The 12,590-nt window shown below is 42.9% G+C and overlaps 1 protein-coding gene across 3 annotated transcripts in view; it reads right to left on the minus strand.

The window, feature by feature from the left end:
- XYLT1 (xylosyltransferase 1) overlaps positions 1-12,590 on the minus strand; it is a 201,437-nt gene that overhangs the window by 96,502 nt on the left and 92,345 nt on the right. For all 3 annotated transcript variants that reach the window (XM_086759729.1, XM_086759728.1, XM_086759727.1), the window contains one exon: positions 5,568-6,093. In XM_086759729.1, the coding sequence (XP_086615855.1) occupies positions 5,568-6,093 (526 nt within the window). The remainder of the gene's footprint in view (positions 1-5,567; positions 6,094-12,590) is intronic.

The following is a 12,590-nucleotide window of genomic DNA, read 5'->3' on the forward strand; positions in this document are numbered from 1 at the left end:
CAATTAGTCTACTCACAGTAAATTTATTGCAACCGGAGTCATCTGTGGTGCAGTAAATTAAAATGCTTCTGGGCTGCACGTGCAGTGGCTCTTACATGCTCTTACCGTGTACAGCTCACCACAGTAATTTTGTCACACTAGCAGATTAAACGTACTGAAAAGCAGCAGGAGCCAATGTCATTTGGAATCCTGAAACCAGGAGAAAAAGACAAATTTGGGGTTCAATAATCTTTACATCAAAAGTCCAAAAATGCATTGCCAAAAATGTGAAAGTTAAACAAAGCCATACGTTTCTATGTCACTGCGTGCATACACATGCTTATTGAGTGGATCAAATTCTATATTTGCTTAGTTACAGTTCCCATTCTTTTAAGATTATACAGAGGATGCTCCCATTTCCATGCCTTGAAGAACTGCTCGGCTCCACCCCATAAGTATTTGGCATCTTAATGGCTTATCCTCTCTCTCTCTTCCAGTAACTCATACCTCTTTCTGTTGAGTGCTTTGAAGTAGTCAGATAAAAACATTATAGATATGCAGATTGCTATTACCTGTGTGTATTATTCACTAAACAGAGCTCCCGAGCCCTTTTCTCTCAGTTTGAAAACCAAAAGAAGGCTGTGTTTTCTAAAATGAAATGGAAAATTTTCTTCTCAGCAGCCTGTAAGAAAAGTCTTGCTTCAATGTGCCGGAGCAGCATTATCAACAAGCAACCAGGGAGAAAGCAGTCTAATCTGCAAAGAACTCTTTCAGTGCTAATGAATGATGTGGAATGAGGGTAGCTTGATTATTTTTCTACTTTATTTATGAGTTGGGTTTACCCCACAGGGATGAAGGTAGCAGAAAATCTGTTTTATTTATAAACTAAGAAAAGACAACAGAAGAGCCAAGGGGAAATAAATCAGGCTCACTTGAGGTGCTCTGCTTTCCTAGGGACTTTTCTTTTGCCAGAACTACATCTTAGAAAACACTCCCCAAAAAACTTGTTGCATACTTTTGGTCTATCTAGGGCCACAGATCTGGCTGAAGCATAAACCCAGTTGGGTAATTAACGATAAGGATTCGGCCAGAGTCTCCCCTGGGAACGTGGCAGCCTAAGAAGCTGGCCCAGAGGAGGACCGATGCAGATATGATTTGGTACCGTGCCTGCAATGACTCACGGACCTGGTGCCAACGACTAAAGAGGAACTGTGCTGCACATCCGGCAAACCTGCAAGGCAAGGGATTCAGAGCTACAGACTACCACCATCCACCTGGGAGTGAAAAACAGAGAAGTCAGGGACTGAACCCAGCCAGTGGGTCAGAAGTTGGGCTTTTTCTGTCACAGAAGGAAGACTGCAAGTGGAAGTCATAACTTTAATATGCATGTTGAAATGTGGAGTTGTGTAACTGTAATTGCGCTGCTGCCCAACAATCTGGGCAGCAATCTCAGCAGTCAGGGTCACAGTGGCCACTCTAAACTGTACTCCTGCGCACGGTAATAAGGGATTCTGTTGGGGGAAATGTGGCACAGATCATGTCACTTTTGCTTGGTCAAAGAGGAGTTTATCTAGGTATAGAGTGAAGCTTATTTCAGAGCCAAGAACTTGCATTGAAACTTCTGCTTCTTCTCAGTACCTCTGCACAAGTACCTCTGCATACACCATGTATGATGGTGGACAAGGAAGGCAGGTCCAAGTCCACCAACAGTTTTAGTGAACAGTAGTGAGTCTGGCACACCAGGGGAATCAGTGTCACTAGTCTGGCATGTATAGGACCAGGCTGGAGATGGTCCCAGCAAAGAAAAAATCTGACACATCATCTACAAGTTGCTGATCTCCTTACCATGTCTCCTGAGAAGAAATGAACTGTATCCTGTAAACTCTCCCCAATCTGCACATGACTGGATTTGCCCTTTCCTCATTTTAACCTTGTGCTGAACCTACTTTTCCCATCTTACCTTCACTGACTGCATTTGCCCTCGAGACACACGTCTACAAACTCCAAACATTCCCTTCTGAGTGAAGGATGACTTGCAAACTGCCTGTTACCCTGACCTCAGCCTTGACTTTGGATAAGGCTGCACCTAAAGCCTTTGACACCAATCCCTGTTCTGTAGCCTTTGTGCTCCGCTTTCAGAACTGGCTTGTTGGGAGAGGCCAGCTCACGTGCTTTGCAAGTCAGGTAACTGGTAAAGATGCCACATTCCATTTTGCTGCATCAGCACCGTTGTCTCTCTGCAACGTCCTCAGAGGGACTGCAGCCCATGCCCTCTTGCTCTCATGGAAATAATGCCTGCATGTCAAAGAGGTAGTAAACACGATGCTCTTAGTTTTAACAATCCTTTTTTATATGCTGAAGACAGTTATACTCAACTTCCCTTGCCTGTTGCCTTTGGAAACAATAAAAATACTTAAAAGAAGAAAGAAACAGCTTGTAAGATCCTGCTCCCATTGATAATCACTCAAGCAAACGTATTACTTAACATTTATGACAATCCAGTTGGATGGAGTTATGTCCATGATTGATAGCTACACTTAGCAACCTTGTGGTTTTGATCAGCTGAGACAGAATCCAAGGGGATTAAATGCTGGATGACATCTCAATGGAAACTCTAGCACTGGGAACACGCTTATACGTTGGGATAATGAATGAATGTGCTGCTCCAATGCATAAATATTTATACTTCACAGCTCTGCCGAAAACAGACAGGAAACCTTTTTGCAAACCAAAACAAAGGAATAGCACTCACACGCTGAATACACAGATTCAGTCTTCAGATGTCTGCCTTCGGCTGACAAACAACATTCAGCTTTTCTGATGCATAAAGTGGCAAGACCCGGACCCAGACCTCCCCCCTACCTGCAGTCTTTAACAACGGAGTGCCTTTTATCCCCAAAAGCTGATGGCCAGTGCTTCACAAACATCTCCTAACCAAGTTCAACTCCTTTAAAGGACCTCTGGAGTTGAAGACAACACCTTTGACGAGGGATGGAGCCAGTCTGTGAGTGAGTAACAGCAGTATTTATATTCTGCAATGGGGAGATCTGAGACCACAACACAAATTCAGGCAACATATCTTTAACAGGTCTGTAAAATTTAAGGGATCTACCAAGTTATAGACATATTAGGGCCTTCTGGTAGGCACTGGGCACTTTCAGTTTTGGGGCTCCTACACATCTGTCTTGACAGCCCTGTATAAAGACATTTAAGAAGTGACCCTAAAGACTGTAACTCCTCCGTAAGTCTGACATCCCAATTTGCTTGTGCACTGGTGCCTCTGGCATAAACAACTTGTATCCCATCCAATATGCTGCCGCTTTACCGCTTCCCCACAGCAAAGCTCGCAAATCTGCTCTAGAGCAACCCTGTATGCAACACAGGATGTCCAGATTTTCTGCCAAGGAAATCTGGCTGTTGAAGCCGTTAGCATAGGCAGGAGGAAATAACCTTGAGGCAAAGAAAAGTCAACATTTTCCATAAGGATCCATCTGTCTAAGTTAAGACATCCCTCAATTATTACAGAATCATAGAATGGTTTGGGTTGGAAGGGACCTTAAAGATCACGTAGTTCCAGTCTCCCTGCCCTGGGCAGGGACACCTTCCACTAGAACAGGTCACTCAATGCCCCATCCAACCTGGCCTTGAACGCTTCCAGGGATTGGACATCCACAGCTTCTCTGGGCAACCTGTGGCAGTGCCTCACCACGCTCAAGCATCACTGCCTACAATAAAAACCTAAATGAAACTCTAGTACACACCTAAAAACTGTAGCTTAATTTTTTAATGTGGTATAAATCCATACCTCATGAGTTGTTACTAAATCCACGTGTATTTTACAATAAAACCAAATTTTGACAATTTCTTAATTTCTTTAGTCATGTTTGTACCTCTCATTTTTTCCTGGACATTTACTATGTCTTATCACAAAGGAAGCGTTTATACCAACGTACAACATACACACATGCTGAAAGGCTTCAAGTGTAAAAGGTGATGCTGTTCTCAGTTCTAAGACCCCACTACTATCCTGACTGCAGGGCATACGAGAAATTCTGGATTTAAAAAAGAAGCAATAAATATTTCTTGAGAAGCCTGTTTTTAAGAATGTTTAAAACTTCTGAAAAGTCACGATAAGAAAGGGAGAAAAAAACAAACACCAAGAGACATGGTAAAAAAAACCAATACAAAACAACACAACAGCCACAGATGCACTGGGGTGGGAAATGAGGTGCTCACATCGTTCATCCTGGTAATGGACGTCACCTAAATTAAAAACCTAAGCTTCCTATTAGAGAGATGCTCTTGTTTGGAAGCATCCTCTGGGGCACCTCCTTTTTTTCCACTGTGTGCACAGGGAGTTTAGCCTCCTAATTTAGGCAATAGCAACATAGATCCTCCTCCCTCCCACACTAAAACCACCCGATAGTAACCACTGCTTTGTGATGGTGCAATAAACAGGTAAGCCATAGGGGTTAGAGGGTGTAACTAAACACTCCTAATGAAAGAAACTAAACAGCCCCTAATTCCCGTGGCTCACCATGTTTACTGTATCATCTCAAAGCAAGGCCTGTTCTCTTGTTTGTAAAAGTCCCTCTGCACTTTCAGCTTGGACAAAGACATCGGCATATCCTTACACGCATGGGCTGAAGTGCCAATTACAGGATGGGGACTTTGGACGGTTGTATAAACAAGTGCTGCTGCAGATAATGCTGTTCCTTGATCAATACGTACTTCAATCAATGCTTTAAAAAAAAAAAAAGGGGGGGGGCGCCCTTATATTTATGGGAAGCTTATAGCTAAATGAATAGCGGCACATGAAGCACTCTTCTTGGAAATGTAGGAAAAGGTCAGCTCACGCATGCAAACTGACAGCACGCTGAGGTTCCTCATGTATCTGATTGCATGGAGAAACCCAAAGCAACAAATCAAAAGCTTGGCTTAGGCTAGCAGAGGTAACGGAATCTCTACAACAGTAATTTTGAAAATTACTTTTGCTGATTGAAGAACAACAAAAACAGAAGTGAGATACAAAATTGGATTTTTTTTTCCCCCCATGCTTCTGGAATTTTTAAAATTATACTTCTGATAATTATCTGGGTTATTAAAATGCTTAGAGTCCTAGTTATTAGCTACTGTGCCAGAAAAATGGCCACATGGTCATAACAGTAATGCCACTTACATATAGGTTAGCATAAGGCACCAAAATTCACCACGGCTGTTGTTCCCTGATCCCCAAAAAACACACAACTCCGGTACAGGATAACAAGACTTCAACTACGGTTCTCTGTTTCTGCATTTTAAGAACTAAAAGAAACAAGAGAAGCAGCTGAATACCTAGATCATATAGTGTAATAAAAATCTGGTGGAAGTAAAATGAGAAGAAATTCTATAGGAATCCACCAAAATCTTGTGACATCCATATACTCCCAGTTTAAAACATCCTCAAACCCTCCCTGGTTTTCACAGACTAAGTACATTAGACATTCCTGTAATAAATCCAGTTTTTGTCATCAAAAGGTCATTTTAATTACACAGAATCCTTCCCCCGAGATACCATGTTATTTCACCTTCACCATCTACCAACTTACCCTCCAGCGTACAGAAACGCGTCACCTTCTCCGGCATCAGCTTCCCATGCTTGTGCTGACAATACACCTCTGCGATCTCCTGCCGACACTGCTTAGTTTTAGACCGGGACATGGCTGAGATTGCCTCTTTGCCCGTTACCTCACACTTTGGTGGTTGCTCGTATCTCAGTTCAGGGGAGCTGTTTCCACTTTTTTTTAAAGGATGCTGTCTGGGAGACCTGTGAATCTCCTTCAAATTGTTGCTGTTGCTGCTGTTTTTTCCAGGGTGATCACTGAACTGCACCACCTCATTGGAGTTCTTTCCCAGCAGCAAGTTCTCCTTCATCTTATCCTCTTCCAGTTTCTTTCTCAAGTGCTCCTTTTGTTTGCTAAGGGGTTTTTTCACCAGTTCAGACTGGTGTTTTTGCCTCTGAGTCCTGGGAGCAAAGTTACTGTTATCAATATTTTCAAAGTCCTTGGGGACTGAATTTTCATTATTGCTGTCTGTTCGCATTTTCTCTTTCGGTCGGTGGGAAAAATAGCCATCCTATAAATGGGGAGAAAAATTATACTCATCTTACTAAAAATAGTCACATCCAATGCATTACAAGTATTTCTTACATGAAAACATAAATCAATTACAACCCAACATACTGCAAAAAAATCCCCATGTTCAGGTTTGTGACAGAAAGATGGAGCTGAGAGAGGCCTCAGAGCTGCCCAAGTCAGGGCAACCACCCCCTGCACCCCCTTCATCACCGAGCCAGAGTCCAATCCCTGTCTCAGATGGAGCAGAGAGGTTTTAAACACATTTGTGAGCAATTACGAACCAGAAACTTCACCCTGACAGCATTAAAAATCAATGGCAAAACCAACACAGGTGTCAATGGAGCCAGAGCAGGTTGTTCAGTGCTTTCCTTCGCTCCTTGTGTTAACAACCGCGGTTTGGTATCCCAGGAAATGCCCCATTCCTCTGCAGAAAGCACCACACAGCTTTACAGCCAAAGCTGTCTTTCAGTGAAGTAACTTTGCTACAAACAAAATCCTTCCAAATTTGGGATTTTTGAGTTTCTACGTAATAAAACTTTGGGGAAATGTTTCCCACAGGGTGCATTGCAGCCTGGCTGCAGGTGGGAAGCTGTGGCAGCAATAAGCCCTGTGTGAGAGGCTGAGCAGCTGCAGATGGTCAGGCTCCCCAGGAAGGTCAGAGCCAGGCTCAGACATCAGCTCTTAACCACTGTTTTCCTCTTCTCACACTGGGTGCACTTTGATAGATACGCAGACCATAATGTTGCAACATTTAAAATACATCATGTAAAGGAAAAGGAATACACCATGTAAGATATTTGCCTGATGCAGAATAACGCTTTGCTTTGTGATTTCATCCCTTCCTTCACCTATTACCTTGGGAACCTGTCCTAGCCCATCAACAGCAGAGCAAGTTTACACCACCATAGAAAAAAGAAGACTATCCCAGGGATCCTAGAGACAACAAGAACACGGCAATCCGCTCTAGAACAGCTGTGGCAGACTAGAACAAAACCAAGAGACGCTTATATGAGCATATTACTATCAAATGGGAACCTGTCTGATAGCCGGGGTGGCTATCAGACCACAGAAACTGGGTTTCTGTCCTCAGGCTAGTGGGCGACACAACTTTTAGACCCATGGAAAAGGAAATATCTCCATTTACTAAAGTGATCAACAGCAGATGAAATCAATGGGGAACTGTTATTAAAACATCTGAAGACAGGAGTATTAATATTGATAGACTTTTTGAGTCAGTCCTGTTTTCTTTCCACTAGCGAAAGACCTAACAATCAAAAAATCAGAGGCTGGTAAATGACAGCATCTGCTAAGGATGACTGATGGGAGCCACTCTTAGCACCTACGAACCACATTTTGTATTCAAAACATTTTACTAGCATTAGCTAATTGTTTCTCACACACCTTCTGTGAGGAACTATTTAACAGTCAGGTTTTGTGGAGGAAGGAGAGGGAAATAATGACTTATCCAAGGCCATGCAGGGAGTCAGTATCACTTTGACCTCTGCAGCTCAGCAATGAGAAATGTTTGAATAGTTTATTCATCAGGTGTGGTTCTGTGAGTGACTGAAGTGATTCTCTCTCCATGAATATCTCCAGCTCGCCAGCAGCTTTAGCTATCAGACACAGAAATGCAGAGGTGTTTAAAAAAAAAAAAAACAAAAAAAAAAAAACCAAGCCAAAACCAAACAAACCAACCAAACTAGAAACAAACACACAAACTAAAACTCAAACATTTTTCAAACTAGGTATTTCTATTTTGGAGAGAATGTATCTTAAAAAAAAAAAAAACCCATATCTTTCTAATTAAGCGCACACATTAAATCTTTTTTTTTTCTGTCTTTTTCTTTTAAGGAGAAAAAAAGAATAGCATTTTTTACAGAATCATAGAACAATTTAGGTTGAAAAAGATCCTTAAGATGATTGAGTCCAACTGTTAACCTACCACTGCTAAGTCCACCACTAGACCATGTCCCTAAGCACCACATCTATGAGTCTTTTTAAATACCCCCAGGGGTGGTGAGTCAACCACCTCCCTGAGCAGCCTTGTTCCAGCGTTTGATAACCCTTTCGGGTTGAGGTAAATCTGTGTGGATGGTTCAATCCATAACCACGTCAGGTCACCCAAGGCTTTCCCTTGTCTCTTTCAATTGTTTTGTTTCCTAGTTATATGAAACAAATACAAGAGGCATCCAGGATGCTATTAATTCCAATAATACAAATTTGGTATTCCAAACACAGTCTGAGCTATTCTTTATAAGTAGTTCCCAAACTTCAACAGGTTAAGTAGTAAAATATGAGGGAAACTATGAAAAATATGAACTTTGTTGCATTTCAAAAGTAGCAGTATGGAGAGTTACAGGGACACCACTCCACAGTAACGCAACGCATCCCTATTGTTAGTTCTCATCATTAATGCAGTTGAAAGCACTTTTTATCTGTAACCGGAGCATTCCACCACGCTGCTACTTATGGCCAAAATACCTAGCTGCAACAATGGTGGGCAAAAAAAAAAAACACAAACAAAAAAAACCAACAAACCCAAACCACCACCACCCACCCACCCCCAAACCAAACAAAACCCCCCCGTCTTCCCCATTAAACTCTTTCCAAGGTCTCTGAAAGCGATGCTGTGATAGGATATTTCTGTGTATCTTGGCAACATTTCCTCTCACAGTCTGACTCTCGCTAAATGATTTTTCTTTTTAAGCTAAAAAAAATTAAATTAAATCCTAACCTGTACAGAAAAATGGCATGTTGATTAAGGGGAAAGGAAGGGAGCGGAGATGGTCCCTGTTGTTGGTTTTTCGTGGTAATTCTTATAACCCACAAACAGACATTGGCCTGAACCAGAGTGACAGGAACATACCCTCCCTGCCCCACGCTCTGCCTTCCTGCCCCATCCAACCCTCTCTGTAGCTTGAAAAAGCCTCAAAGGACGAGGTTTGGGCCCATTCCTGTTTCAAACGGCACCTGTCACGATACTCATGTGATGTTTCAGTTGGGACCGTCGCTCTCCACATGACCACCCCTGTGCCCAGCGTGGCTGGTCCAGCTGCGCAGCTCGCCCAGGACAGGGGCAGGTTGCAGGTCCGGGCGCGTTCCCACCCAGCTGATGCGCTGCGCTGGCAGAGAGCGGCAGAAAGCTGTCATGAAACCTCTGGAGAAAACAGCAAAGCAAACAGCAGATTTACTGGTGTAAGCTTCACCTCTTTAAACGGTTTTCCTCCTTCAAGTGCTTTGCCCTCCCTATGGGAAATGCTCTTCCAAATCTACATGCTGGAATTTGAAAAAAAAACAAATGAATTTTAAATGCTTCAAATGCAGACACAAAACTAAGCTTGGCTGTAACTCTTCCCTGCCCGCAGGAACAGCAACCCCCACAAAACCTCCCCCCACCACGGAGGACACGAGGTGTCTGCAGAGACGTCTCCTTGGGAGGAGCAAGGACTAAAAATAAAGCACAGTCTGTACAACAACTGTACCAACCAAGAGCTATAGATGTACATTGAAAAACAAGGACGTGTAGCAAATACCACAGTTGGACAGTCAAATGCCAGCCGCAACTGTTAACTGCCACAAAACCAGAAATCTCCATCTACATTTCATCTGCATTTCTCTCTCACGACAACTTTCACCAAAGCCAAGCAGATTTTTACGGCATAATGATTTCAAGATCGGATCCATATGTGACAGCAGAACGAACACATGTTTGCAGTGCAGCGAAAATGAAGCTCAGCACTCCAAGCTTAAAACAGCAGCAGCTGCTGACAATAAATTGTGTTCATTTGTGAAGTTTAGGGGTACAAACAAAAGCAGCACATCTGGGTTTCAGCTGGCTACAGGAGGATGGGTTTTACTTGCTCTGAACTATTTAATTTTTATGGTGCTGGATTAATCGCTGACTTTATTTGCCATGGATGTCTAAGACATTCAAGTCAGGACAAAGTCATCCCAGAGAAAGATTATTTTGAAATCAGGGATTTCTGGTTCTGACAGTACCATGCAATGTACATCAGCAGTCTGCTGTTTCAAACACCATCTTTTTCAACTTTTGTCTAGCTATTCATCGGTAGCACCTTCTTATCTCTCTTTGTGTTTGCAAATCACATTAAATACAGTGAAAAAACGGGAAGTTATTGCAGGACCAAATTAGAAGCAGAGAGCCTATAAATATAGCCTGTATGTATCCACAGTCAAAGATGAGAGCAGTATTTTCAAACGACCACCTGACACTGCTATTTTTTTGTTGCTGTATCTTATCCACAGAGCACACACACACAAAAAAAGTTATTATGGGAAGCACCATTTCAGTCTTTGCAACGGAGTAATTCTCTTTAGAACAGATAGACCAGAACAGGCCCCATCCAAAGCCAGCTCATTTGAGAGGCTACCCTACTTAAAATACCCAATATTACAGCTCTCAAACACAACACACGTCCCCCAAGAACATGTATTTCAACTGTGCCTCCACTACACTCCTGGCAAAACACTCCCTTTCCGTGTGATTCTGAGTGACACAGTCTCCCTTCAAGTCTAACAGTGAAAATGGTGCACTCTTCCCACGGGAGGCCGTGTTTGCAGGTCAGTAATGACCCACTCCTGACACCAATGAAAGACATTCCACTCTCATAGAGAGGCATGGGATCAGGTCAAAGTATTTTTCCTGCATTTTAAAAGTCAACTCTGTTTACAGCCTTTATAAAGAAACCTTTGGAGGCTTTCAATCACTTTGTAGCACCGTATTTCAAAGCTCAATTGTGACACTGTGGATATCTATCACAGAACACAGGCCTAAGAGAAGGATCTCCAGAAACAGCAATTTTTGGTCCTAACGTTATCTGATTGTCAGAAGATACATGGAGAGGTTAACTGCCAAGTACTCAAGAGTAAGAGCCCTGGCAGGGAGAGTTTTAATGACTGCGGGGCCTCTTCCGCTGTGCGCACGCTGCAATTCAGCAATAACAAGCAAATACTCCCAAACTGGGGAAGAACAGTCTGTATACAGGAGTGTGCATGAGGTCGTTGCCAATTACATACTGATGGCCACTGATGCTAAAAATAATAATATAACATTAATGCAAAAATAACATTTTAAGCTCAGAGCCATTTCATGTAATAAGAGTTTGAATTCTGCTCCAAATTCTGCTCCTCATTGAAGGCATGGGTTTCAGTTCTCCAAACTCCACCTTTAGTGTGTTTTACTGAAGTTCATCACACAAAACGTATGCTCTTTGGTACATCAGCCACTCTATGGTGACTGAGGGCCCCGGGCTCAGGTACTGGGAGCCTGATTGAATTCGAAGTCCCATCTGTCTCAGGAGAGAAAGCCCGGGTTCCTGCAGAGATGGAGGCAGAGCCTTTGCGATCTACTGAGAAGACCACAGAACAAATCGATGCTATCACCTACTACAGACCAAGAGCAGCTGCTGCTCACTGTACCTCACGCAAATACAGAGAATTTGGAAGAACTTTACAGCCATCTATAATGACAAATGGATTCTAATGACAGCCCGCTAACACTCTCAAAGGCTTTGCAAGTACAACACACACTTGCTCAATCAGACCCCTGCAGACTGCATCTCGCAGTCACTTGCATCTGTCGTGTACATTTCCCTCTAGGTTAAGTACGTTCAAGTATAAATGTGTATCTGGGTTTGCCTAGTTTAGGAAATCTAGGTCACAAATTCTCACATAATCTTTCAGGTATAGTTCTCTATCCTGAGTCCTAAAGGCAAGAGGTGAAAGTCTATGGTTGCAATGATGACCACAGCAAAACTCCAACAAACCAGCACATTCTCCATGATGTATCTTGGTGTAAGACTAGAATCCACTACAAAGCCAGCTCGCATAGTTTCAGACTGACCCTGAAAGGGGTGTGACTGCTAACAGCCAGGATTAGGCGGTATACTGTTAATTTTTGCAATATGCAGAAAGCCAACACCAGACCAATTTCAAATCTGCTTTCAGAGAGACCTAAGGTGCATACAAATCAGCAGACACACAAACACCAGTGGCCTGATGCGCACCAGCTCTGCAGACAGCAAAGGCACACAGACTTTGCGTGGCTGAGGGACCCAACTCGAGACACCAAACGCAAGGGGAAGAGCCCGTATCGTACAGGTAGGCACCGCTCCAGCATCACCTCTACGCACCTGCGGAAATACAGTGCCGCTAGATGGCTCCTTCTGTAGAGGATGTGTAAGGAAGATTGAAGAAAACCCTAATCAGTTCACAAAGGCACACAGTAAGAGCTTGCATTTATTGGTGAAAAGTGTTCACTGCATCATGCAGAGCATTTCTTCCTGACAATGAGAAAATGCTCCTTTCTCAGGAAAAGTTATTCATTGTATGATTTTTGTATCAAGGAAGTCTTATAAATACTACACAGATGGATGGACCATGTGCAATCAAGCCCTGAATGGCAAATGTTCAGTTTCAGTTTATCTGACAAAAGCGATTTTCTCCCCAGCATGGAGGGATTTGCTGTCTTTTTGT

Source organism: Chlamydotis macqueenii, chromosome 15 (genome assembly GCF_036417535.1).
Source record: "Chlamydotis macqueenii isolate bChlMac1 chromosome 15, bChlMac1.mat, whole genome shotgun sequence".
Lineage (NCBI taxonomy): Eukaryota > Metazoa > Chordata > Aves > Otidiformes > Otididae > Chlamydotis > Chlamydotis macqueenii.